A 26877-nucleotide genomic window follows, 5' to 3' on the forward strand; every position below is an offset into this window, starting at 1 on the left:
TAGTTTAAACTCTGAAATGTTCAGGGCAATTAAACGTTGAAAATATGCCGCAAAGCCCTATATTAGACCTTTGAAAAAAATTGTAGTGCATATGAACTTTCAATTCTAGGATAAGATTATTTTCAAAACTTCATAGTAAAAGTGGTACAGTTTTAGCCGTACAAGGAGTACCTATGGGAAATTGCATTGTCAATATTTAGAGAAATGCAATCTATAGGCAAGAGTATATACAATATGCCAATTTAATTTTAAAATACTTTATAAATGTGTTGTATCCGACGCGCTTTCCTTGATTCATCAAACCCTAAATCATCTTAATTGTTAGCTTTAAGATAAGATAACTGTTTAAAAGGAGACTGCACAATACTACTTTAGGTAATATTGTTCTAGTAATATATTCCCACAATACACACTATATATGAGTTAAAAAATAAGCATCCGTTTGACCAAGTTATTGAAATTTTATTACTGCTGTAAAAGTGCTTTTTAAAGTTAGGTAAATATTTCCTTTATTTAAACCAAATCCAATATAAACTGAAGTAAAGTTTAAGTCGCTGTAGTTGGAATGTTCACCTTTCTTATTATTCAGCATGTTGAATATCAACTTTCAAGAGAGATGTATTTAAAATGGTAAGATGATACCATTGAGGTAATCGAAACTAAAATGTTTTTTTTTGTATATCAGGTACGCTATATTTAAATAGTATCTCTTTTACAAACATTAATACTCATAATTAACATCCAAAAATAGAATACTTAGAAAAATCTTCAGAAGAATAAAGAGTTGACCCAGTTACAAATAAACTCATCATAGACAACAGGATTTAATTTTGTATTTACACCAGACGCGCGTTTCGTTTACCAACGACTCATCAGTGACGCTCGAATCCAAAAAAAAAAAAAAAAAAAAAGCCAAATCAAGTACGATGTAGTAGTACCAAAAGGCTCGAAAATAATATATAATCAAAGAAACAATTTGTTTAAAAGGCATAACGATGCCGACCTGAATGGTTATTGCCTGTCATAATTATGTTTTGTTTATTTGCGTCAGGCCGACAAATCTTGCACAAATTTTCCGAATTATCAGTTTTAATGCCTTTAACTTTATATTGGATTTGATTTTTACACTGTTAACACGGACGAGTCTTGCGTAGACGAAACCCGCATCTTTCATTCCTTATTGTCAGCCTGTAGGAGCTTTCAGATACTCAAAGATCGGTACTTTATCTATTTAGTTATTTTTAACTATTTTTGCTACGTACATGTGCCAATCTATTCGAGTTGAGTCATCTCCAACTAATTTTTATAATTCAATTTGTTCATCTGTTGTTTTACTTATCCTGGTAAGAGAGGGAATTGAAAACTTATAAACATGTTTATCCCTGACACTTCCATTATGTGTCTTTTCTTAAGTCAGGCGTCTATTATTATGTGATTCATATTTGTTTCCCGTTAATAGATTAATTATATGGATCACTTCGTTGATTTTCGTTGAATGTTTCCCTTTTATTCATTTGATACCTTTTTAAACTAATTACTGTGCATACATTATTAATTGTAGGAAATTAATGTTGGTTGATTTCCAAGAAAATAATTGATCATATATCTAAGTTTTCAACGAAAAACAAAATTCAGAAGGGCATTGACTGTATAATTATATTAATCCAAGAAATAAAATATCCACGAAGATATGCTTTCGTTCACGAAAATTGTTGCCAAGAAAATAAATGCAACCTAAGTAATCGGTATGAGTTTTTGTCTGCATATCGTGAATAAAATCTTTAGAAAAAAGATATTACCACCAAATATAGTGCAATGCAATATTTATCTTATCTTGAGAGTTAAATTTTCGCAGCCTCGAGAAATTTTAAACTGTCTCCAGTGGATAATCGACATAATCAGGTATCACACTTAATGCTGTGGTAGAATTTATATATATCACAACGCATTAACTATATTATATATGAAAAAGAGTAGTAAATAGTATCATCTCCCATTGACTTGTATTTATGAGCGTTATACATACATGTCAAGGAAATTGTTTGAATTTGATTTTTAAAACCAATTCCTAGCACTGTAAAGAAACTAAAATAGGAACATCAGTCGCATGTTCAGTTCAACCGTTTTTTCAATACGGAATGTTTCTGTTTTTGTGTAAAGGATGCTGTCTTCAATTTGTAGCAAGAATATGTTCTTATAATGCAGTGACTCGAATATGTAAACTAATTGGGTTCAAGCCGTTAACTTGTCTGTAGTTGTGTCTTTTGTCAGATATTCATCTTTTAACATACACAAAATTTGATGTCGATGAGCGATTTATGATTTCTTTTATTTAAATAAATGTTTCAATCCTTTAGACTCGGAACGATTAAACACATAATGTCAACGCACTTATTGTTAAAGAACATAAAACTATGTTAACTCACGATTATTTGGCTGTGTTGTTAGTATTTCTTCCTTACTTCTCCTTTATTTTATTTAGATATGTCGAACTGAATTTACTGAAAATTATACGTTGATTATTGGTTCATTATCTGTTTTTTTTCATAAACAGGAAAAAGTAAAATAACCAAAATGCCGAACTCAAAAAATTCAAAACGGAAATTTCGTAATCAAATGTCAAAATCAAAAGCTCAAACACATCTTACGAATGGATAACAACTATCATATTCCTTACTTGGTACAGGCATTTTCTTATGTAGAATATGGTAGATTAAGATGAATAAACTATACGTGATTTAAATACAGATATAAACTATATAAACCATTCCCTTTTCACGAATGTGACCTACCGAATTATACTATTTACAGGATTTGTAATAGAATAAGCAATACCTGGGGTACCACGTGTGGTGCAGGATTTCCTGACCCTTCCGGAGCACATGCGATCCTCCCCAAATTTTGGTAGGGTTTTTGTTGCTTAGTCTTAATTTTTCTAAGTTGTGTCTTGTGTACTGTTATTTGTTTGTTTGGGTTTTTTTTTTAATTTTAGGAATGGAGTTGTCAATTTATTTTCAATCTATGAGTTTGACTGTCCCTCTGGTATGTTTCGTCCCTCTTCTATATGGACATCTTAACATTTAATCACAACCAATACGTCTAGCCTTCAAGATTGTACAGTTAAAGTCGACAAACGCAAATAAAGGGTTATTCAAGTAATTTAATAGAGTACCGTTTGTGCACCTTGCTTGCAGTCAACCTAGTAATGATCAGTGCCTTTTCATAAAGTAATGCATACTATTGTTTTTTTTAATGTCAAATAACATCATCTGCTGAACAGTCTGAACATTTACTGAACAGATCTGTAATCACTGCAAGCAAATTTTGTGAGCAGATCTTAATTTGCCATAGTGGATAAGTCTGAGAATAAAATGAAAGACTAAAAATGACTTTATAAGTTAAAGTTCAGGCTTTTATTTAAAGCTGTTCAGATCAAATATTCGTTTCATCACTATTGTTTAACAATCTCAACAAATTGAGAAAACAAAGGTACCTGTACCTATTTAAACTGATATTTTCGTTTGTTTCAGAAGTACACAGCTATTTGATATATAATCTTCTCAAGAATTTCAAAAAAAGGAGGTAAAATATCTTACTTTGATATGTCAAACATTTGCTCTATTTTTAACTTCAGTTCCTTGAAAACAATTGAAAAAGAGAGAGACTTTGTTAAGAGGGCAATAAAAAGCCAAGAGTAGGAAAAAGATAGGTATCTGGATGATTCGTTCCAACTCTGATTCGTACCAACAAATTCGTCCCAAGTTGCTTGGTCAGTTCGTTCCAACTTTTCCAAAAACTGGTCATTTCGTTCCAACTTATTCAAGAACAGTATTAAACAATATTAACCATTTAAATAAAACTGACTCTGAATTAGTACATGAAATTGATGTAGAACCCATAAACTGAAAATGGTCAGAAATAAGAAGGTTTTTTGTTCGAGTCGGATATTTTTCACCAAGCCCTTCAGCGCTATCAATTTAAATTACTTAGTAAAAATTTAACACTAGGTATTTAGGTTCATCATAACAAATTTGCAAATATGACCGTATTTTCACCTAAAAAACTACTGTGTACAAACTTACCTGTGCGGTTTGGGAAGTTTTAAAGGTTTTTAGATATATATATTAGTTAAGTTTATTTTGCATATCTGAAAGATAAAATTGTTTTTGGTGAAAATCTGTATTCAAAATATATTTTTTTGTCCTCTGCTTGAACCTGGGAACAGTATATCTAATTTATATGTTCCTGCTTGAACAGATATTTTTTTCATCAATTTGGGAATTGAACTTTTTATTCAAAAGAAAAATACAATACCCCCTCCTGCCTTTTGAAGTTTAATGATCTATCCCTAAACATTTTCCAAAACTAAAATTGGGTTACACCAACTCTCTTAAAACCGGATTTGAATTCCGGTGCTCAGAAACGGTGAAGTAGAAGTTAAGACTTAAACATGAGATTAAGTTTATAAGGATCTTTTCGCAGATTGTAGCATTTCCCCCTCGTCATCAAAAGGCATATACATGTATGAGCGGTGAAGATTAAAAATCTTTAAAATCTATAAGAAGTTACTATCATGCAGGGTAATATCACTAAACTACAAACTATCGTAGTGATAAGAAGACATAGAGAGGCGAACGGCACCAACATATTAAATGTTGTAGATCAATTGATCAAAAACAGAACTGCTGAAACTATGAAACTGTTTCACACCTGGATAATTTTAGGAACTAGTGTTATAGATACTAGCAGTAGCTTTCATTCAAGGTGTTTATTGACTTATTGGTAAAATATTCTAGAGCTTGCATTTCCTTTCATGATTCCATTTTTGATCAAAGTATTGTATTCTAAATAATAACGTTGAAGTTAATATTTTACGGACGCCATCGCCATTGTTGATCGTTACGGAAATCACTTCACATATGACCAAATAAATGTTCCAGTTATAGTAGTCATATCATAGAATAAGATTTAATTCATAATGTGAACTAAACATAAACCATAAGTTGGACGCAACGAGTTGGGCAATATCTGAAAACCCTTCCAAAGCATCTACGATCATCTCCAGTGTTATGTTAGGTTTTTGTTGCTCAGTCTTTATTATTCTTATGAAGAGTTAACTTGATCGTAATTTTGTCTTTTGTTTTGCAATATCGTTGTCAGTTTCTCTCGTCTTATAAGTTTTCATTTCCCCTTTCGTAACTTCTGCCTCTCTTAACAGATAAAACATCATTATAGTCGAATACATTCCCATGCAATGTTTACTGTAGACTTTCTTTAAAATTTATGCTTTGAGTATTAAGTTTTGTTGTTAGTGACGTCATATAAACACGACGTACATTTACTGGTTTCAAAAGTGTTCTCTGTGTAGTTTATTCACTGGGACCTTCAAATTTCTTCTAAGAGAAATATATCACTGATTAATTTACCTGAGTAAAAAGTTTATCTGATGGAAATAACATGTTTAACATTTGAACAAATGAATTGCCAAAATTTGAGATAGACAGGTAACTATCGGGTGAATTTGTGGTAGGGTATAACTGGGTTCGCAATAAACATTATACAGATTTTATTTTATTAACGTAATTTGTTGACGTAATAAGAGTTTCCCACCTAAAAGGAGCTTTTATCCAACATTTCTCTATTTTATTCGCAAACTTCTTTGTACAAAAGGTTAATCTTTTGAAACGAAAATACTTTTACAGATTTCAACAAAAGGTAAGGTTTAATTAGCACTTTAGTCTAAAAGGATGAAAATAAACTTAAAGAAAAAAAATATGTGGATGATGCATCGTATTTCTAATATTTCCTGATTATTCACAGAAAATACAAAAGATATTCAATCGTAAATCTGTCGGTGCCTAAAATATACAGGGAAATAGTTCATAAGAATCACGGTTCGTGGTACGCGATTTTTACATTTTATTTACAAATTCTTCAAAGAAATTGAAATATTTAAAAAAAATTGTTTTATTAACTTTTCAACTAAACGATGAAAACTGTGTTTTAATATTTCAACGACTGTTGCTAATAAAAGCAGAACATGTTTTGTTTAATTGAAATTATTTCCAAATTTGCCAGTTAGGGGAGATAACTAAGATATTGTATCTGTTATGTAGGATTTTGTTATGAATTACTTTTTTCTTTAGTAGTATCAAAACGAGTCAGATAATTTTTGAAAATACAGTATAAGAGATATCTTCTCATATTTAACTTAAAAAAAATTATAAATCATTTTCTTTTTAAAGGTTGGATAAAAAATGTCTCATGTCATGTTTTACTTTCTATGAGAACTATTTTATTTTTGGAGACAATGTGTTGATAACGACTAAATAGTTATCAAAAGTACCAGGATTATAATTTTATACGCCAGTGCAATCAACTGCTTGTTTCGAGCTTTGTTGACATGGAATTTCTAAATCACAGGGGAAGTCTATACATGATGATTGATATAGTAGAATTATCTCTATCTCTCTCTTAGAATCAATAGAACAGCCATACACATGACATTTTATATGATTACAACGCTATCGGAGGCGAAACATTTCAATCTTAAACAAGATAGTTAGTTCTTGCATGAATTAAATCTCCTCTTTCGTTGCATATTTTTGTCTCATTTTTTTTAATTATGTTTACACACAAACTTATATTAAAAGGATTATGTAGACTGTTTTGCTAAGCTCGATAAGTTCTTTTGAATATATTCATCATGTGTAATAAACAAAGGATTATCAATAGGAAAGACATCTTCAAAGTAACTACAGTTATTATTGAAAATGTCCATTGAGTTGTCACAATTAATCATTATTTCATCAGTTCAGATAATGATTGGCAAATAGATTGGCAAATAGATGTTCGGATCCTAAACAATAAACAAATATATTATTCCTAGGTTCGTCCAATGAGAGACAAATAGAAAGGATTTGCCTTAGAATGATAATGTATACCACATTTATGTTTTAAACCACATTTTATAGTGTTATGTGATACCAAATTATTGCATGAATACATATTATGTATCATTCATTACATATACATGGACATACGCATCTAACATAATTGCTTCGATTTTCAATTTTAAGTTAAGATTACGTTGAATTGATAAAAAAAAGTATTTCTAATGATGGATTCATCTAGCACGTCAACATTTACCTAATTATAAAAAGGCATATCTAGAAAGTCGCTATAAACGTACGACATTTATTAAGTGTTGTTTTCACCTTTTACAGCCTTATGGCCTTATGTTGATACCACTGCTGGTAAACTGTCAATTTCTAAGGGTATCATCATATCAGCAGTAAGTCCTTATCCCTGTATTGATTTAGAAATTAAACCTTTCAACACCATAAAGCAAAAGTTACCTTTAATGGATTGACTGTAGTAAGCACATAAAATAGTCAACGTTTTTGAATCTTATAGTATATTTAAATTATCAAATTTCTAATATGATATCCATTGATTTTGTTTTTGGTAAACAATTTCCGTTTTAGATTCAAAAATAATAAAAGGGTCACTGTTTTTGGTTTTACAGTATACATTATTGAATGTAATGTTCTAAATAAATTAACAACCAAAGTCGAAATCCTCATAATTTCATCACGTTGTTAGCCGTAAAACGTCATTTGTTTACGATGTTATGCCCGCTATATAACAGATTGGTATACCAAAACCGAAGTCGGTTACTGAATAACTATTTCATGTCATTTAAACCGCAATTTATGTATCAACAACGTACAGTGTTTTTTTAATAAAATTCGTAGCAAATTAAGAAAGTTTTTCGCCGATTTTATCTGCTTTATACACAAACATTTACCTATTTGGAACATTTGTATTCAGTAATAATTCATAAGATAGAAGAGATAATGCATTTTTGGCAAATACGTAAGACACATGTATAAAAACCATAATACTGAATCAGAAATATGTCTCTTTTCGGTTTAATGAACATCCGAACAATCTGTTTTGGTAGGTTTTTATTTTTATATTCGAATTCCCGATGGTGATAACATATTTTTTTCTAACATATGAAAGGATCAATTAAAGTTCATGTCAACACAAGTGCTAGACATTTTAACCTTCTGAGATAAAAACTCAACCAGTTGTGGTTGTAAAAATTCATTAAAGGTACAATTTTTTTTGGTACACCAGAAGTGAGTTGAGTAAAATTATGATTCGTTTATTTGGCTATTAAATGTTATCAATTACGAGACAGGAAATAGTACTCTGTGAATTAAATAGTAGGTGTATCCATAATATTTGTACAAACGAACGGTTACTTTTTCTTTAAATGAGTAAAAAAGATTGAATTCAATAATTATATTTAAAACGTTCAGTAAATGTTTTGCTCAAACATTGAGTCGATGACATTTGGAAGCCTGACTCTTGAATTTGCAAATCGTTATATCTCCTTGAGACAAAGGAATGAGTGTTTAACCAAAAAGAAACCTCAACATATACACCACGTTTAGTTGAACTCGTTTCTAATTTACCATTTATAACGTATGTTTTGCGTCATACAGTTCTGCTTCATTTGCATGTGTTCACGGGTGTCATTCGGTTTAACGAGAGAAATGATCGTGAAAGAATATCTAACAGCGGTCAAGTATTGAGAGACGATCGTGAAAGCTCTGGTAACGGATCGTGAAAGACATTTAATGGAAATTCTGGTTTAGAATCTTTGAAAAAATCGCTTAATTTTCAAAACGCAGAACAAATCCGAACAAAAAAATATGTCTGTCAAAATGGTTAAACTTCCTCAACATAACTGTGAAAAAAGAAAAAGAAGATATGCAGTACTTTATGAAAAAACACAAAAGGCGCAATGCATGTCTATGAAATTAATAAATAATAATACGCTTTTTGTACCTATAATGGTCATAATTCAGTTTATCATAATCTATTTGAAATTTCATCTTTGGTGTATCTGATAGTACAGTAAAATTAAAGTATGTTCTTCCCTTATAAAAGCATTAATTTGTATATGAAAACCTTGTCTTTGTTGAATATCCATCAAACTTATTCGTGTAAGATCAGGCAACGCATTATTTTGATCGTGAAAGATAATGTGTGATCAGACTTAATACTAGTAATCAGAAATTAGTATTTCTTTTACCATTTGATAAACCTGCAACTGGTTTAAGCCAGTAACTTTTTTGATAAGGATGAACATTATAGGTTGCACTTTGTAAATACAGCTGTTTCTCAAACCACGCCTCTTTTGGGGAGATCTAGAATATTCAGAGAAAATTAATTTTGTATACATACTGGTTCCCAGTTATGCTCTCTGTGTTCTATCTCATAGAGACATAACTTGTTACCAGTAAATATACATGTGTATATTGTTTACATTAAAATATGTGGTAACCCTTCATTCGAGGTAAGGGTAGTTAAGAAAATTTGTGTTAGTATAAACTCTGTAATGTTCAGAACATATAAACGTTGAAAATATGCCGCACAGCACTTTATTTTGACCTTTGAAAAAATTGTAGTACATATGAACTTTCAATTCTAGGATAAGATTTTTTTCAAAACTTCTTAGTAAAAGTGGTACAGTTTAAAAGGAGTTCCTATGGGAAACTGCATTGTCAATATTTTCAGAAATGCAACCTATAGTTATTATTTTTTTCTATTCCACAATTTACCTCGAAAGTTAAAAAAACGTGTCTAAATAAGTGTGAAAGATTCAGCTCTGAGAATCGGTCAAGTGCAATTCAGGCAGACCGACACTATTTAGCCAATAATATGGATATGCAACGTTTAAACCAAAATGATATCCATCAAACAAAAAATTACAGCAAAACTGCATCTTTCATGAATAATTTGAGATTGAACGATAACCAACATTTTGTGAAATAGTACTTTCTTAAGTTTTTCATATACAACGCAGATGTGGATTGATTTAACTATATACTGCAGAATATAGAATACCAGAGCGCAAATGCTGTAATGTCTGGTCTGCTTTACTTATGATAGTATCGTCTATAATATCAAGGGTTTTACTAGAAGTGTCAAATGCGCTTAAGATTGTCAATGGTTCGTAGAAAGAGTTCAGGGTCAGATGAACCATGCCATACAGATCTGTACAATTATCCCGTACACCAAATAAATGTGTTCCTTACAGTGCCTTAGAAACTGACAAATGTAAAAGTTATGCTTGGCCAATTAATTCGGAACATAAGGTGAAAAGTATATGAACCCTGACCGACAGCCAGACATATACATCTTACTATCATTCAATATATCAAATACAACTGACGTCACCATGGTCATATATGAAACATGCAGACAGACATGTACACCATACACGAAATACCTTGGCGGTATAGCATACAGGTATATATCCAAAAGGCTAAACAACATAAAACAAACATTGCCGAATGATGCATGATAATGAGTTCCATGATATTTGAAACCTTGCAGAAGTCGAAAATGTACACCTTACAATCATAACAACAGACAGTTATCCTAAAACTATACGAATCCGCGATACGGACTTCGACCACAAAAAAATGAATCTTCATCCATAAAATGAGGCAAACTCGGGGTCAGGTGAATCCTGTCTGACGGTCATGTAAATAGTTATCAAAGGTACCAGGATTATAATTTAGTACGCCAGACGCGCGTTTCGTCTACATAAGACTCATCAGTGACGCTCATATCAAAATATTTATAAAGCCAAACAATTACAAAGTTGAAGAGCATTGAGGATCCAAAATTCCAAAAAGTTGTGCCAAATACAGCTAAGGAAATCTATGCCTGGAATATATATATATATATAGGATCCAATATACAAAATATGAGTATTCTATAACTCGTGATAAGTGAGTACTTCACATGACAATAAAAAGCTTCATCCTATAATCATCCAACTATTTTACATTTCATTTTCTGAAAATATTAATACTTTGACATGCTTTAACCTATTGAAGATGTTGACCTATCTAGCTTTTTCTCAATACCAATAACAAATATTAATTATGATATAATTGAAGGATAATTTGAACGTCTTCGTAGCATCAGATCTTACACGATCCTCTTCACGATCTTCAAAAATGCGGTACGTCATCTTTCACGATCCGAAAAATCAATTTTTGTGTAAATAGTTCTTTATTTACCAAGTTTCCGATTATGTTTATACAAAAAAATATGAGAACCATTTGATTAATTCAAATAGAATGCCCTTATTCTGATAAAAGTAGTTTTTCTAGTCGAATTTGTGAAAAAAATCTTGTTTGTTTACATTTTTTATGTCATTAAAATGTCGAGAAACAATCTGAATTTTGTTGTTTTGTAATAATTATGTACTTTTAAAGCTGGATATTCTCACATACTGATCATAATATTGAACCATTTTGACAGGCAGTTTTATTTCGTCGTTAATTTTTCTGTGTAATTAATAAAATTAGAATATTTATTCACCTTTCATATGTCTTCTCGATTAAATGTCTTTCACGATCCGTTACCAGAGCTTTCACGATCGTCTTTCAATACTCATTTCTCTCGTTAAACCGAATGACACCCGTGGTGTTAATCACACGGAGCTTTCGTATGTCGAAACATGTTTTTAGTGTTACCCAGATCTAGCTATAGATTATATGAAAATTACATGATATTTTTCTGTATATAATAAAAACAAATCGTCCTAAATATTTGACCTTTGTGTAAATATTCCTTTATATCAACCAATTGAAAAGTAAAGTCACTAATCATCATAATCATGGATGTTTTTTTAAACATTGAGATTAATAAAGGAGAAGTTTTGACCATGCATTTGTAGTATTCAGATAAGGTTAAAATTACGTGCAATCAAGCTGATTTACTCATATTTGCTTCATGATTGCACAACAAGTTTTTAAACTAAGACGAGTTTTTGCACAAGCAACGCTAACTTTTCTTCCATCTTTTATTAATTTCTCACACAGCAAAACACATAGAACATTTTTATTAAGTGATTTGATATTTTCATTTCAATACAAAGTAGAGATGGACACTTTTCTCATACTGATGATGTTTTTTGGATCAAAGTCTAGTGTGGCAGTAGATGGAGATTTATTAGCATACCAGTTGAAAATTATCAAAGAAATAATTGGTGTTAATGCTTTGCAGGTAAAACATATAATAACACAGAAGACCGCCAAAATATATCTAGTGGCTGTCTGTTTAAAAAAAAATAGTAGTGTGTAATGTTTAGAATGGTGAATACATGACTGAATTAGAAGGAAAGTGTGTTATATCTAAATATATGAAAATAATATTGAGGCAGTGGGGCGAAAATAACAGATTTTATATACATTGTCAAAAACAATAAATACAAAATTCTAAAGACGCTAGTATAGCGTTTATATATCTCAATCAATACTTTTAACTCACGTGTAATATCAGACTAACAACTTCATTACCTTTTAAAAATGCCCCAACAACAGATATATAAAAAAGAATTGACAGAAATCTACACTGCGTAAGTTTTGGTCACCATAACGAATTGATTGGCCCATATGATGAGTTTTGTGTCACAGATAACGAATTGATTGTCCAATATGATGAGCTTTTGTCACAGATAACGGAGTGATTGGCCAATATGATGATTTTTGTGTCTCCAATCACATAGATGTTGTTTTCCCATGTATACGGTAATTCGATTCGCATAGCAGTTGATAGAATAGAGAATTGAAAAACATTAATGTGTCAAAGATACAAAAATATTATCAAACCCAATGCAACCTATGAAACTTCAACCCATTGAGAAAATTAATGATTGTTTTTTTCTATTAGAAGCAATTTGATCAGTTTCCTTATGTACCAAAAACAGACACAGGAAATGAAATATTGAAAAGAGTAAGTACAATGGTGAAATGGTACAATTCAAGTGTAAAAATAAAAATGAAAAACTATGGTTTAATATTTATTTCTAAATTAAAAACAATTTAAATAGGAAACGACTTTTTCTAGTAACAGAAAACAAGATGCTAGCATTTTTAGGGTGAGCATGCTTAAACTAGAATGTCAAGAAGAACCAAAATCTTAGGTCTCGTTTACAGTTTGGAAGCACTTTTCAGATATATAGCTCCTACACGTGTATTGTTATTAACGAAATGCTACCCAAAAGGCCAAGAAATGAAAAATATGACACAATTCAATTGAGAAATCTAACGTCATAACTTATAACAAAACAGTTAACGAAAAACAAATATGACAGACAAGAATCAACGACAACCAATGACCTACAGGCTACAGAACAGTGGTGTATGACGGAACAATGAACTGGCAAAATAACAAGTGGAATAACTTGAAATTTATATCAATTTAGAGCATTAATATGGTATTTACTATTTACATATCGCCATCTTTGGTTGTATAAAAACTGCATACAACTGGTTAAGCTCTTTGCTTAAATCTGTATTTTGACACGGATTGGCAATTAATGATAAAGACTGTTTACTAGTATTTGAATGAATAAGATTGTGTGATCATTGCATCATCTAGACTGCGTGGTAAATAAAGGCAACATTAGTATACCGCTGTTAATAAGAAATTATCGATTAGCGAAATAAAATATGGGTTACAACCTAAATCGAGGGTACGACATCAACTATAAGAGAATCACATAAACACTGAACTGCAACGTAAACAAACGTCAACATACATAAAAACGGAATATTTATTAACACCTGCCATATTCTTGACATGGAATGGTGGATTAAACCTGGTTTTATGACTATCAAACTTTCGTCAATAACGTAGTATAAAGTGCGCGTCTGAAATTGAATGAAATCTACATTTTTAAAAATATAAGAAAATTCTCTGAGAGGAAAAAATCTACAGATGATCTATCTAAATAGAACGCTGTTGGGTTTTTTTTTGCCTGATTAATTATGGACAACCTTCGACACTTCGTGTATCTACTCCTATGAAAAGGTTATGTATAAAACTGAAAATTGATTATATACTGAAAATACATTAACTTATATAACTGTTTCAGATTCAATCCAATCTTGATACTACACTAGAAAACCTAGACAGAGTGTTGAACAATGTGAAGAATAAACTTGTGGCAGTTAACAAGGACTCTGATACAACTGATCTTCCAAATTGCTGTGATTTATCAGACAATGGTCTTACTTACGCGCTTAAATTTCAGACAAAGGTCAGATCACTTTAATGGTTTTTTTTATAAAAAGATATTGGAAGATACTTTATCCGATAATTCGTATTTTAATTTGTTTTGCTTATCGAAATACGTACATAAAGTTATTGCATACATATTACCACAACATGTTTTGCTTAAAAACAGATATTGGATAACTTGTTTTGAAATTTCCATATCGCAATAGGAACTTTAAGTTTATGTACAAAAATGCAGAACATTCATTAAAAAAAAAATTATGGTGTATAAAAAAGTTATTATACCATTAAGAATAAATTGTAAGGCTCAAGGGTGCTTGAAGCTATTTATGCCAACAAAATACATCCTAATAAACTGAAGAATTCATGTTTTAGACAAATCGTTGGCCCCTTTGCACTTTCCTAGGTCAGTTTACTTTTCAAGGCTATTCGAATAATGTATAGTCAACGTTTATCGAAACACTCGTTTACTTGAATCTGGTATTCTTCTGTCAACCAGAACTAGTCTTATTCATAACTATGGATTAGTTAGATATAATGGAATGTGGTACCATTTGAAATGAGACTATAATCCACCAAAGGACAAGGATGTAACTCAGTAAATTTTAAGTCTATCAATTGTTGAATGATTTAAATTCTTAATCAAGAGTATGTCATACAAAGATTTGATTGCTGTAGAATTGGAACTGTTTTCTGAAAGATGTCCATAAATGTTGAAAATGTTGAGAGAAAACAATGAAATCCACTTGTGTATAATTTTATGCGTCCAAAGCACTATTCTAGATTGACCTTTTTTTTTTTTTTTTTAAAATCAGGAACGTTCAAAGCTAAATATTTGAAGAGCTTAAAGACCAAGGTCGATTTGAAGTGAGATCCTATGAAATGTCAAAATTATATACAATTTTAGAAAAGTTTGTTATAAATCATGTCAATACCAAAGTACTGTAAACTAAGCTGATGATTTCCTCGGAACTAAAATAGGAAGTTGGTTTAAGTATTTCATCCTCCGTATTCATTATCGAATACAATTTTACCAAATGGTCTAGATTTGAACAGAAAAAGCTGAAGTATAGGTAATTTCACAGTCTGCCTTTATATGTCTACGTTTTAATATTTTGCCTTTTTTAAAGATTTTTGAATTACATAAACACCATTAAACTACGATGTTATGCAAATACAAGTATAATATGTATATACAATTATTGCAAATCCTTAATGATTTGACATTTTCGATGTTTTCAGGTCGATTTTAAACAAGCATGTATAACTACTTCCTCGATAAAAACTGATAACTTAAAATATCCGACCGATGATATCAGTGATATAATGAAGAAGGATTACCAAGACAATAGAAATGTTTTGTGGCAGCATTACAGTACTACAGAAGGTGTATTTGTCTTATATCCTGCTACCAAGTGCAAAGACTGTCAGCATTTCGATCCAAGATTTACGTAGGATTAAATTTCTTTAGATTGCTTACAAAAATGTTTTCAATCTTTATGATCGTTCAGAAGTAAATAAACCAGCGGTCTTTAGATAAGGACAAAATAGTTGGTAATACCGGCAAAAAAAAAATATTACAACTTACATTTGTGAAGTAATAAGTGTAAAATCAAAAACATAACAATAAACATGGGAATGTAGGGAATATATCATATGTATGATTAGTTAAAATAGCTATTACATGTTGTAAAATTGAGATAGCTATGATCACCTTATCTTTAAAGGCGACCGCATGATTATCTAATTCAAAATTTCAGCCATTCTTACTAATAAATATATTAAACACCCCTATCTGTGATTATGTTTGATGCTTTTCTTTGTATCGATCTGATGAGTAAAGCCTTTTTGACTGATTTTCATAATTTGTTCTTATTTTGTGCTGCTACAACACCATCAAAAGTTGGAGAAGGGTAGTTCGCTGACAAACATGTTTAAAATCTCGTCTGTAGCGCAGTGGTTGTTGTTGGTTTATGTCTGTCATTTTCGTTTTTATTAAACTGTTTTGTTATAAATAAGCCCTATGATTTTTGTTTGAATTGTTTAAAATTTTTCATGTCGGAGTATTTTAAAGCCGACTAAACCGTATGTTATTTTCTCATTGCTGATGACCATATGGTCGCCTATATTGGCTTAAATCCACTTCATTTGAGCTTTTGTGAACAGTTGTCTCATTTGCAATCATATGACATCTTCTTATAGTTATGTTAATTATTCATTAAGTGAAAGTGACAAGTAAACACGGTTATATTGAAACATCATAGCCTTAAAAAAAAGTAAGTACTCAAGAATGGATTGCTGATGTTTAGAAAACTATTTAGTATTTACAGGATAGTCGTTAGCTTTCCATCAGCTACTATTTATTCATCAATTTTTACCAAGGTAGGACAAACAAATATTAAATGAATAAAAATCACTAGACTCTATTCTTTCGAAATTTATATTATTGTTGCGGCACAAACAGTTATACTGACTGTGACAGGTAATATATGATATTATTGTTCATGAAAACAGAATTAAAGTAAGGCATCAACATTCAATGGATTATTTTAATCTCATTTATCTTTTCATTTATGGTTATATATATCAATAAGAGTCAATTGAAATCAATCAACCAGAAAATATGAAATACCTGTAAGACAGTCTCATATTTAAACAGCACAGATAAAACAAAATTATAAAAAGTCTAAAATTGGCACTAATTACCAGATAAATGTAAACATAATGTAATTTTTGATTTATTCAATCATTAACGAAACTTGAATAAGCTAACAAAAATCTTTGATAAATTTTTCACTTCCAAGTGTATAATTCGACCTTATTTCATCCACATTTATGTGATCTTTTATTCAACCCTCTTAGATATAGATGTGTTACGCATGAATAATGCGTGTTCATTTAATAAAAGGAACATTGATGGAGAGTTGTCTCATTGGCACTCACACCACATCTTCCTATATCTATTGAGTCAAAATTGAAAGTGAAACAAGAGTTAACCAATTGATTGACTCATTCATATAGATGTTAAACGATGATAATCATAACTCTAAACCAAACTGTCCGATATCTTTTTATATCTAATTAGATGAGTATATCAGTTTTTATGAACGTTAGTAGTTTTCGGAGTTCAGTTCTGATATTAAAGGGGCACTAGCTGTCAAATTCATGGTCACCGATTTGACTCAAATACTCATATTTGATTTATAACAATGTAAAACATTTATTCAAACTATCAAAAGTCTAAAATAAACAGTTTACAGAGCATGGGGTAGATAATATATAGGTTCGTTTCGTGTGTATTTTAGTCCAGACGCCATCTAATTAACTATATATTTGACCTCAGATGACCATATAAGCGATGTAAACATAAATAAAGATATGAATAGTTTAAACCAACACTTGCAAATTTTTATAGGTCTGTTTGATTTTATTTTATAGATTAAAAATAGATGTTTCTTGTTGTTTTTAACCGTATAAGAATGATTTTATGTGCATCGAATTAGTAATCAAATGATTTACCGTAGTTTCACTTTCATTGTTGACATTCTTTTTCTTTAAATAACCAGTACACGTACAATGCATGCGTTGTCAATCTCTAGCTAGGGGTTAAATTGAAGTTCACATGAATACGGATTTAAAGAGGTCGACTCATTCACTTGCAAATGAATGACTTATTATCCATGTTTCTTAGCGTAATTTGTCAAAATTGAACCTTTTTGGCTGCAAAAAGCGAATTGTTATTTCACTATTTCACTTTCATTATTGATTGAAACAGAAAAAAATCAAACTTTAGATTTTTTATATATCTCGTAGCTAGTGCCCCTATAATACATTCTCATATTGAATGAAAAATTTTCATACATATTATCGAACACATGCATTGTAAATTGTTTATTCAAAACTTTTTTTATAATTTTGATATACGCTTTTATGTTCTATTAATCAAATATGAGAATTTAAGTCAAATCGATGAACATGAATATGACAACTATAATGCCCCTTTAAGGTTTGATCACCGATATTGAATATACGAATAAGATGAAAGGAAACCGCATTTATAGATATTTTGGCATAACAAACGGTCTTCATCAGTGTCAGTCTCTTTTCAGAAATCAATGAGTTCTTGTGTTTGTTAAGTGTTAACTAATTCATAAAGATAAAATATAACCTCATTCGTCATCGAACATTGAAAATGTCATCAAGGACAATGCGCATCAGTCAGACGAAAACTGCAAATCATTAGACACCGAATGCTAGATAAGAATTACTAAGATTATTTTCTTTTTAAATGATGAAACTTGAAACGAATAGTTAATGCCAACCGCCGGATAAACACCCTCCAATTTCTTGCATTATCGGTACTTGTAAATATAGAGAGTAAAAAAGTGTGAAATGCTTTATGAAAAATACATGAACAAATGTTTAGCTACAAAAATGTCACCTGACATCATAGTCGGTTTTTGGTGGTTTTAGTATTACTCAGTAACTTTTTTTTTTTTTTTTTTTATGTCTGTTTATGTTTTGGTTAGTTTTTTGCTTTTTTGTTTGTCATGTAAGTGTTCGTTTTTATTCGAGTTTGAACGTCAACAGCCTGATTAAATTGTCTGGTAAATGTGTGATATTGTTTAACCCCTTGATGTCTACGTTTTATGTTTTAAGGACTCCATATGCTTCAACAGCATCTCCAACGGATAAGGATGTCGTTATTGTAATTGATACAAGTGAATCGATGTTACAACAATCTGGAGTTGTTCCATCAAAACGAAAAATCTCCATTGCAAGAGAAGCAGCAAACAATGTGATTCAGACACTAAAGCCTAATGACAGAGTAAGAAAATTAACATGGTCCTAAAATAATAATTGTTACAATTAAAACAACATAAATAATTTATCAACGGAATTCATCAGTTTTTTTAAGTATTTTTCTATGAAATTTTAAAGTGACAAATGTAATATTTCTTTATTCCTATAAAAGTAAGATAATAGCAAGAGAACAAAAAGTATATGAAAGCATGGTTTAGAAATACGTTCGATACTTCAAATAAGAGTAACGAAATCTTATCACAAACAGTTTAAGAAAAAGCCAAACAAGATTGTATTTCGCAATATACATATCCGCAGATTTATAACATATATTATCTAACTGTAAGATATACCAAAATAAAGGGCATACATAGTTCTTCTGTGTATTGTACTGTTTAACAATAATACATTTACACGTGCTTATATTCTAACCGTTTTCACTTCATTGTATATGCTATGCATTCATAGATATTAGAAGATGTGGTATGGGTGCTAATGAGACAACTCTCCATCCAAGTCAAAATTTATAAAAGCAAACCAGTATAGGTCAAAGTACGGTCTTTACAACGATGCCTTGACTCACACCGAATAGCAAGCTATAAAGGGCCCCAATAGTTCCTAGTGTAAGACCATTAAAACGGGAAAACCAACGGTCTTATCTATATAAAAAAAAACGAACGAGAAAAGAGAAACCCCTATGAACCACATCATCAAACGACAACTACTGAACATCATATCCTGACTTAGGACATGTGCAAACGATTGCAGCTGGTTTAAACGTTTTAATAGAAACAAACCTTCACTCTCATCTAAAACCATAGTGTAACATCACAACATTGAAAGGTACACTATAAAATATCATTGAAAATGGCTAAACTCAATAAAAAGACATATTAACAAAGGAAACATACACTGAATGAATAAATTTGATCTATGATAGAATGTTAATACAAAATTATCAAAATAAGGGAGTAATAATTAAAGTAACAGGATTATATCGTTGTGAAATGTTAAACAATTACAGAAAAACAACAATAAGCTTGAAAATATATTCGCCATTTGCAATAATATTATACACAGGTAAATAAAAACAATTTGTTGTTAGGTATAAATGTACAGTTCAATTCAAGAAAGGACATATTTTTACAAAATAAATAATTTTGATTTAATTATGTTTTTAGGTTGGAGTTGTCACATTCAATCAAGATGCAATCTCTCCATCCGGATGTTATCACAGTGAGCTTGCATTTGCCACAAAAGAAAATACAGACACACTAATAGGTTTTGTCTTTTCTGTAAACGTTGGGCAGTCAGATTTGAAAAACTTTGAAAAGTCATTGGTTGCTGCTTTTAGATTTTTCAATTCTTCCAATCACAGTGTAAAAGTTGAAAACCGAGGTAACTTTTCATTGAATTAACAATCTTGGACATATATGTCAATGAGAATATTAAACATACAAAAAGTTTCGAATATTTATTTCATATTGAAATAAATTGTGGTATGATTGCAAATAAGACAACTCTCCACCAGAAACCAAATGCCGTAAAAGTTAAGTATATGTCATCATACAGCCTTCAATTAGACAAACACAAACCACATAGTAGGCTACGAAAAAGCTTTGTAATGACAAGCGTAAATTAATTTAAACAATAAAACTTACTGCCTGATCGTTGTACAAAACAATAATAGAAAACACTTATATGGTATACAGTAACAAACGTTAACTGATGCATTACAGGATCTTGACTCGGAATAGATACATTATTGCAGTAATAACAATATTGACTGTCAAACATTCTCATATTACAGCTGAAAAGTAATCTTTTGCTCATTCCGACAACAAGTTTTGAACTTTTAATTTCCATTTATAATTATATAAATAAACAACATCCTTTTTTTGTACTTAAATACGATTCAATTTCAAACAATTCATTTTAAAGATTCATGCAATTCTTTGTCGATTTTTAAATTCTCCATATTGTCTAAATATTTCTCGTATCGAAATAAGAAAATCTTCAGCACAAAGAAATAAAAACATGCACACATCCAATAAATATAAGTTCTGACTTACAGGCATACATAAGATTCAACAGGACTTTACAGTTTATTTTCGATCTATTTGACTGTCCCTCTGGTATCTTTCGTCCCTCTTTTATAGATAGTAAAAAAATAGTAGGTTACTGTAGTTAACCAATATTCAATATATGCATCTCATATATCCGTTATGAAGGTATTAATGAAGAAAAAAAATGTGAGGGAATCGCATATAATTCAAAGGAGTGACGAAAAAGAACACAATCGATAAATTAATAGATCAGACTACTTTTCTTCTATCTTACACCTAAGGCTGCTGAAGCATGACTCAAGTGAATTGAGAACAATACAAAGCCTATTATTCAATTATATTGTGTGGAAGACCGTAAACGTATGTAGTGTTGATTTCAGTTTTTCTTTTTCTTTATAACTCTGTTTAAGCGCTTTTAGTGTCAATTATGATGCATGCATTTAAAATTAAAAGATGTAGAATCATTGCCAATGAGACTAAATCTCGACAAGACAAATTTGATAGAAATTTCAACGAGAATTAGTCACGTGTTACAAAAAAATAAATAAAAAGGTCTTCAAACAGCAAGCGAATTGAAGCCTCAACTTTGTTACAACATTGTGTGAACCTTAATTTCAAATGTGCAACAAATAACACATTTCCTGGTGAATTATATACAGACATGAGCAAGGACACAAATTCAAATATCCACGAAAATGCAAGTTCCACGTAAAAAAGTGCTACCACAAGAATAAAGAATTGACAGTATAAAATTTCTTTTTTTAAAAGAAAAATTACGGTATATTTGGAACTATGTCTCAGTCAAGTAAAGTGTTGAATAATCAGTCGTTTTGTGTTGGGTTTTTTTAGATCGTGTAATTCTTTTCATCACCGACGGCAAATCGACATCCGGCATTGATCCTGTACAAGTTATCAGTACTGAAAATTCAAAACTTCAAAATAAAATTTCTATATTTACTTACCTGATTGGGCAAGGTATTGTTATACATTATCATATAGTTTATTTACTGAACTGGAACTAATACCATATATAATTATTTAATGGAAGAACATAATTCCAGAGTTGCATTAAACATATTACGAATAATACCAAGTTAAGATAGATAAATAAGATAAATAATAGTTTGTTTATTAGTGTCACATATTGATCTAAATTTAAAATACATAACAACATCATAAAAAAGGATCAATACCCAGCCTATAAAGACTTACGAGACACTGTAAAAGGTACATGAGCTATGTCACGGATTTTGGTAAAATTTACATACAACTTAGGATTGTTCGACTGAAAATCTAAAAATAATAATATTTTCCAGCGTATCAGTATAGTGGGAAAATGTTGTACTCTCTATATTATATTATTTCCTTAACAAAGCACAAATCCATGGCTGCACGTACTCACCATGATAACCAAAGGGACAAAAATTTCATCCAGTAGAGATCATCTTAATCTATAGATTTAAATAGAAATGGTACAACCTGATGTTTCGTTAATACTTCTTTGAAGTTCGCTTAACATAAATTGCAAAATAAAAGCAGCAAGTACATACTCAAGTTTAAAGATTAAATCAGTTTTCAAGAAAAAAAATGTAGTTTCATTAAGCAACAAATTCAATTACCAGGACTAATTTTAAGATTTTAAAGTACTGTAAACAAACTATTTTTTGTGAATTATTTAAGTTTCGTGAGTAGATAATAAAGCAAATGTGAATCGTTTTGATATATACTGAAACGCCAAAAGAAAGTATACACAAAAATAAGTTTGTGTAAAACAGAACAAATGAATGTTCAAACTCACAACAACAACTCGAAGACAAATTTAACACGCCATGACAAAATAAATCGACCAAAAACACAGCAAAACAAAAAGTGTGTTCATTAAGCATCCGTCATTATGTAGATCAAATTGTAATACTTGGTGTTTTTTCTTTCAGATGAACAGGCAAAAGTTCAGTTACATAATATGTCCAAACAGACCTTGTATGATCCGTCTTCTGGACCTACGGAAGTATGCACTAATGGTCAAAACGAATAAAAGATATACTGCGTGCATATTTATCAAACAGGCATTATTTCAACCCGACAATTAATTTTAACGAAAATGTGAATAATCTAGACGTACAAATCTCACGGCACAAGATGAGCATTTCAAGAATAAATATCTCTTCAGTGATGCTCGAGGTCCTAACATTTTTAACAACTTTTAAATTGTTATTCGACCGCTACATATTTACATCGGCAATAAATTTGATCGAATTGATAAATTTTCATCTTCAACGAATGCAGCATTTTTACCTTACGAGATAGGCCGGGACAACTTCAAATTCTCCTCTCGATTATAGTTTCTAACATTTACACCACAATATTTAACATTCTAACCAAATCCCTTTTAGATCAAATTGCACGAGGCAGTTGGAACCTTAGTTTCTTAATAATTTCAAAAATGAAAGGACAATAATCATTTCAGTATTTAATTTTGGTTTTGGTCTTTTGCACTACAACAAAATTATTTTTCTATGAAGTAGCCTAACGAAACTTTTCTGAAAATGATGCTTGGTGTATGCAATGCAAAATGTATCATACGTTCGTTTTAACGAGGTCAGTAAACATAATGTAAAGAGTAGAAAGTAAAATCACAAAAATACTGAACTCGGAGGAAAATTCAAAACGGAAAGTCCCTAATCAAATGGCAAAATCAAATGATAAATCACATTAAACGAACGGACAACAACTGTCATATTCCTGACTTGGTACAGGCATTTTCAAATGTAGGTTATACCTTAGTATAAGAAATGTTAATTTAGATTGTTTGGTAGTGTTGCTGAGAGTCTTTCGTTTCGCTTCCCCACGGTTTTTGCGTTTGGTCTTTTCAAATCTTTATTCTCGAAGTATTTCAACGTTAATTAATCTTGAAACACACGTGGCATATAAAGGAAACAGTAGTAAACCGCTGTTTGATATTCATAAATCGATTAAGAGCTAACAAATCTTGATTACCAACTTAAAACAAGGGAAACACTATAATAATAAAACAACGGAACAGGAAACATTGAACTTCAAAAACAAAACAAACAAACCATCATACATAAACACGGACTATTTGATAACAACTGCCATAAATCTGACTTGGTACAGGAAATTCAAAGAAAAAAAATAAGGATTTTATATGTCAACTTAGTGTTATATTTAACATTGCCATAAAAGTGCGAGATTTGGCTAGCTCAAAACCAGGTTCAACAAACAATTTTCTCTTAAAATGTCCTGTACCAAGTCAGGAAAATGGCAGTTGTTATTTTATAGTTCGTTTCTGTGTGTGTTGCATTGTCGTATGGTTGTTTTTGTTTCGTTGTTTTCCTCTTAAACTGTAGTTGATGTGTTTCTATCAGTTCTTGTTTGTTATCCGAATTTATTTTCTCTCATTCGATTTCTGACATTCGAACAACGGTATACTACTGTTGCCTTTATCTTTTGTTAGACAAAACCTCTCACTCATACGGCAAACTTAAAAATACTGATCAAATAACAACACTCTAGTACAAAATAAAACACAAACCTTAATTGCTTATTTATTGATTTAACATTTATCATGTTAATTGAGTCAACAATTTATTTTCAGAGAGGACATTTCGAACACTTTGATACATCCACACTGAAGCTATTTTCTGTAAAATTGGCAACATTTTACGATAATCTGATTGCACTCGACCAGTCTGACCAGACGTTTACGTCACCATATGTTGACCCATATTCTGAAATCGGTACGGGCGAGTACAACATTTTAAAAAGAATATTCTTTATAAGATACCTAATAATGATTAAACAAATGACCCATTGACAGGTAAAAGGTAATGATAGATTGTTTAACCGGTAAAGCAGAAAACAAATTTATTATACTTTTTCTCAAGAATTCATATGAAATCACGTCTAATTTGTTAATTTAGGAATAGCATTATATGATTTTTAGATTCAGATGTAAAATTACTTTGAGGTCTCAAACATGTCAAAGTTGACTTAAGATTTGTGTTTGCCATATAATTCGGAAAAATTGATACGAGCCAAATATAATATTCAAAGAAAGATAGTTTACTATCATTGACATTTTCTTTAGGAAAATTACCATTTCGGGTTAGCGGTGTGATTTATTTTGATGTGAAAAACAAGATATTGGCATCAGACTACTGTGGCAGATTTTTATTTTGTCATTGATTGCAAGGAGGTTGACATCCTTATCAAAATCATTATAGAAATTTAAGGCATCAAAACTTATAGCTGTCCGACATCTGAAGGGTTTATTCAATGCATTGAATTTATAGAAGCTACAAAGTCTTATTATACCTTCTACTTCAGATGGAAACGGATGTACATTTTCTAATGTCTGTTAGTGTAAGCCTAGAATCGTGATGACAACGAAATGTTTTAAAATAATAAGCGTGTTTTTATCAAATAGATTAAAATATGTATGGTGGAATTGAAACATGTAAAAATACTATCATTTTTTTTCAAATGTTATTAATACCAATGCAGGATTGATTACTTCACTCTGTCGAACTGTAAAATTAGCCGCAGGGTTTCACGGAGTTATGTGTACTGATGTGAAAATAAGTGATCTACTGTCTGAAATAGAGTACTTCTCTGAAGAAGAATATTCATATGGATTCATGATAGCTGGAACTGGCAGAGTCTTAATGCACCCCCTGTTACCTAATGCCGCCTTTGTAAAATCTAACGAAGATCCTGTATTTGTTGATATAAGTGTTCTTGAACGTGCATCAGAAGCAAAACTCGTTATTGAATCAATGAAAAGGTATAGAGTTTCTGTAATTATAAGAAAACACTTTCTGTTTTGGTCTTTAGAAATATTTGCTGTTTACTTTTTTTTGTCTACATGATTCTTGTAAAGGATGCATAGCTATTTCAAAATACGGGAAAAATAGAAGGGAGATACAGAAAATATATACAAAAAAAACGAAGAAATTAAACGCATCCACTAAAGGTGATCTCAGTTTCATCACATTTGTTCAAAATGACCAATTTATGGACAGAATAAGAATGACTTGGTAAATAAAACCTTACCAAAAAGAATAATCAGCAATGTATCCCATGTCAAAACCTTTTGTGTTAACAAAATAATTACCAATCTTAGGTCAAAGCTTATATTGGATCTTGTTCGACAGCGATATTTACTATTTTGTATGTTTGTGTTATTTAAGATCTGAAAGGGTAAAGTGGGTTTTTAACACATAGACTACTGGCCTTGCGGTCATAACACTTTTGTACTCAGACTCAAGAATCAACCAATCGAAATACTGGATTTTGTGTTTTGAGCACTTATTTTGTACTCGTACTGAGTAAAGTTTTATGACCGATAGCCCTGATGTTTAAATTATGTAAATCTATTAAAAAAGAGACGAATCAATGTAACAAACAATAATTAAAGAAATGGATGAATTCAAAAATAACCAAGACAAGGAACAGGGACTGATCGGCGGCTGGGTAAACATCTCTTGATATTCCTACATCATCTGTCATGCTACATCACACTAAGTCAAATGTCACTTTTGGAAACAGAACAAAATAGGTAATATACAAATCAGACGCCGATACTGGCAACTAACAAATAAAGAACCAGTACCACGAAAACATGAACCTTGTTAAATGAGACATCGACACCTTGTATTGGTTAACCAATTCATGATTCCGACTGGAAAACTTATGAAGTGTTAATTTCAGTCGTTTTTTCTCATAGCTGTGTTTGAGCAGCAATTTTTAAAGGAGCACGTCACTGTTAATAAAGTCAGTACAGTTAAATTGCGCGAGGGTTTTTAACAAAATGAGATGTGTATACGTTAAACGATAGAGCAGAGTAAGTTTCTGTTGGGAAGTTGACTTT

General features: G+C 30.8%; 1 protein-coding gene across 6 annotated transcripts in view; it reads left to right on the plus strand.

Moving 5' to 3' along the window:
- Positions 1–26877, plus strand: part of LOC139527010 (VWFA and cache domain-containing protein 1-like) — a 63421-nt gene that overhangs the window by 2672 nt on the left and 33872 nt on the right. For 2 of the 6 annotated variants that reach the window (XM_071322251.1, XM_071322292.1), the window contains exons 2-12: positions 3531–3582; positions 11978–12102; positions 12769–12831; positions 13976–14140; positions 15361–15569; positions 18778–18946; positions 20103–20319; positions 21837–21962; positions 22922–22995; positions 24604–24745; positions 25512–25791. In XM_071322251.1, the coding sequence (XP_071178352.1) occupies positions 11980–12102; positions 12769–12831; positions 13976–14140; positions 15361–15569; positions 18778–18946; positions 20103–20319; positions 21837–21962; positions 22922–22995; positions 24604–24745; positions 25512–25791 (1568 nt within the window). In that variant the 5' untranslated portion in view covers positions 3531–3582; positions 11978–11979. Of the gene's footprint in view, positions 1–2800; positions 2905–3025; positions 3043–3530; positions 3583–11974; positions 12103–12768; positions 12832–13975; positions 14141–15360; positions 15570–18777; positions 18947–20102; positions 20320–21836; positions 21963–22921; positions 22996–24603; positions 24746–25511; positions 25792–26877 lie in introns of those variants that run through there. The other 4 variants (XM_071322285.1, XM_071322260.1, XM_071322277.1 and 1 more) reach the window with 4 other exon arrangements.

Source organism: Mytilus edulis, chromosome 1 (assembly GCF_963676685.1).
Source record: "Mytilus edulis chromosome 1, xbMytEdul2.2, whole genome shotgun sequence".
NCBI lineage: Eukaryota > Metazoa > Mollusca > Bivalvia > Mytilida > Mytilidae > Mytilus > Mytilus edulis.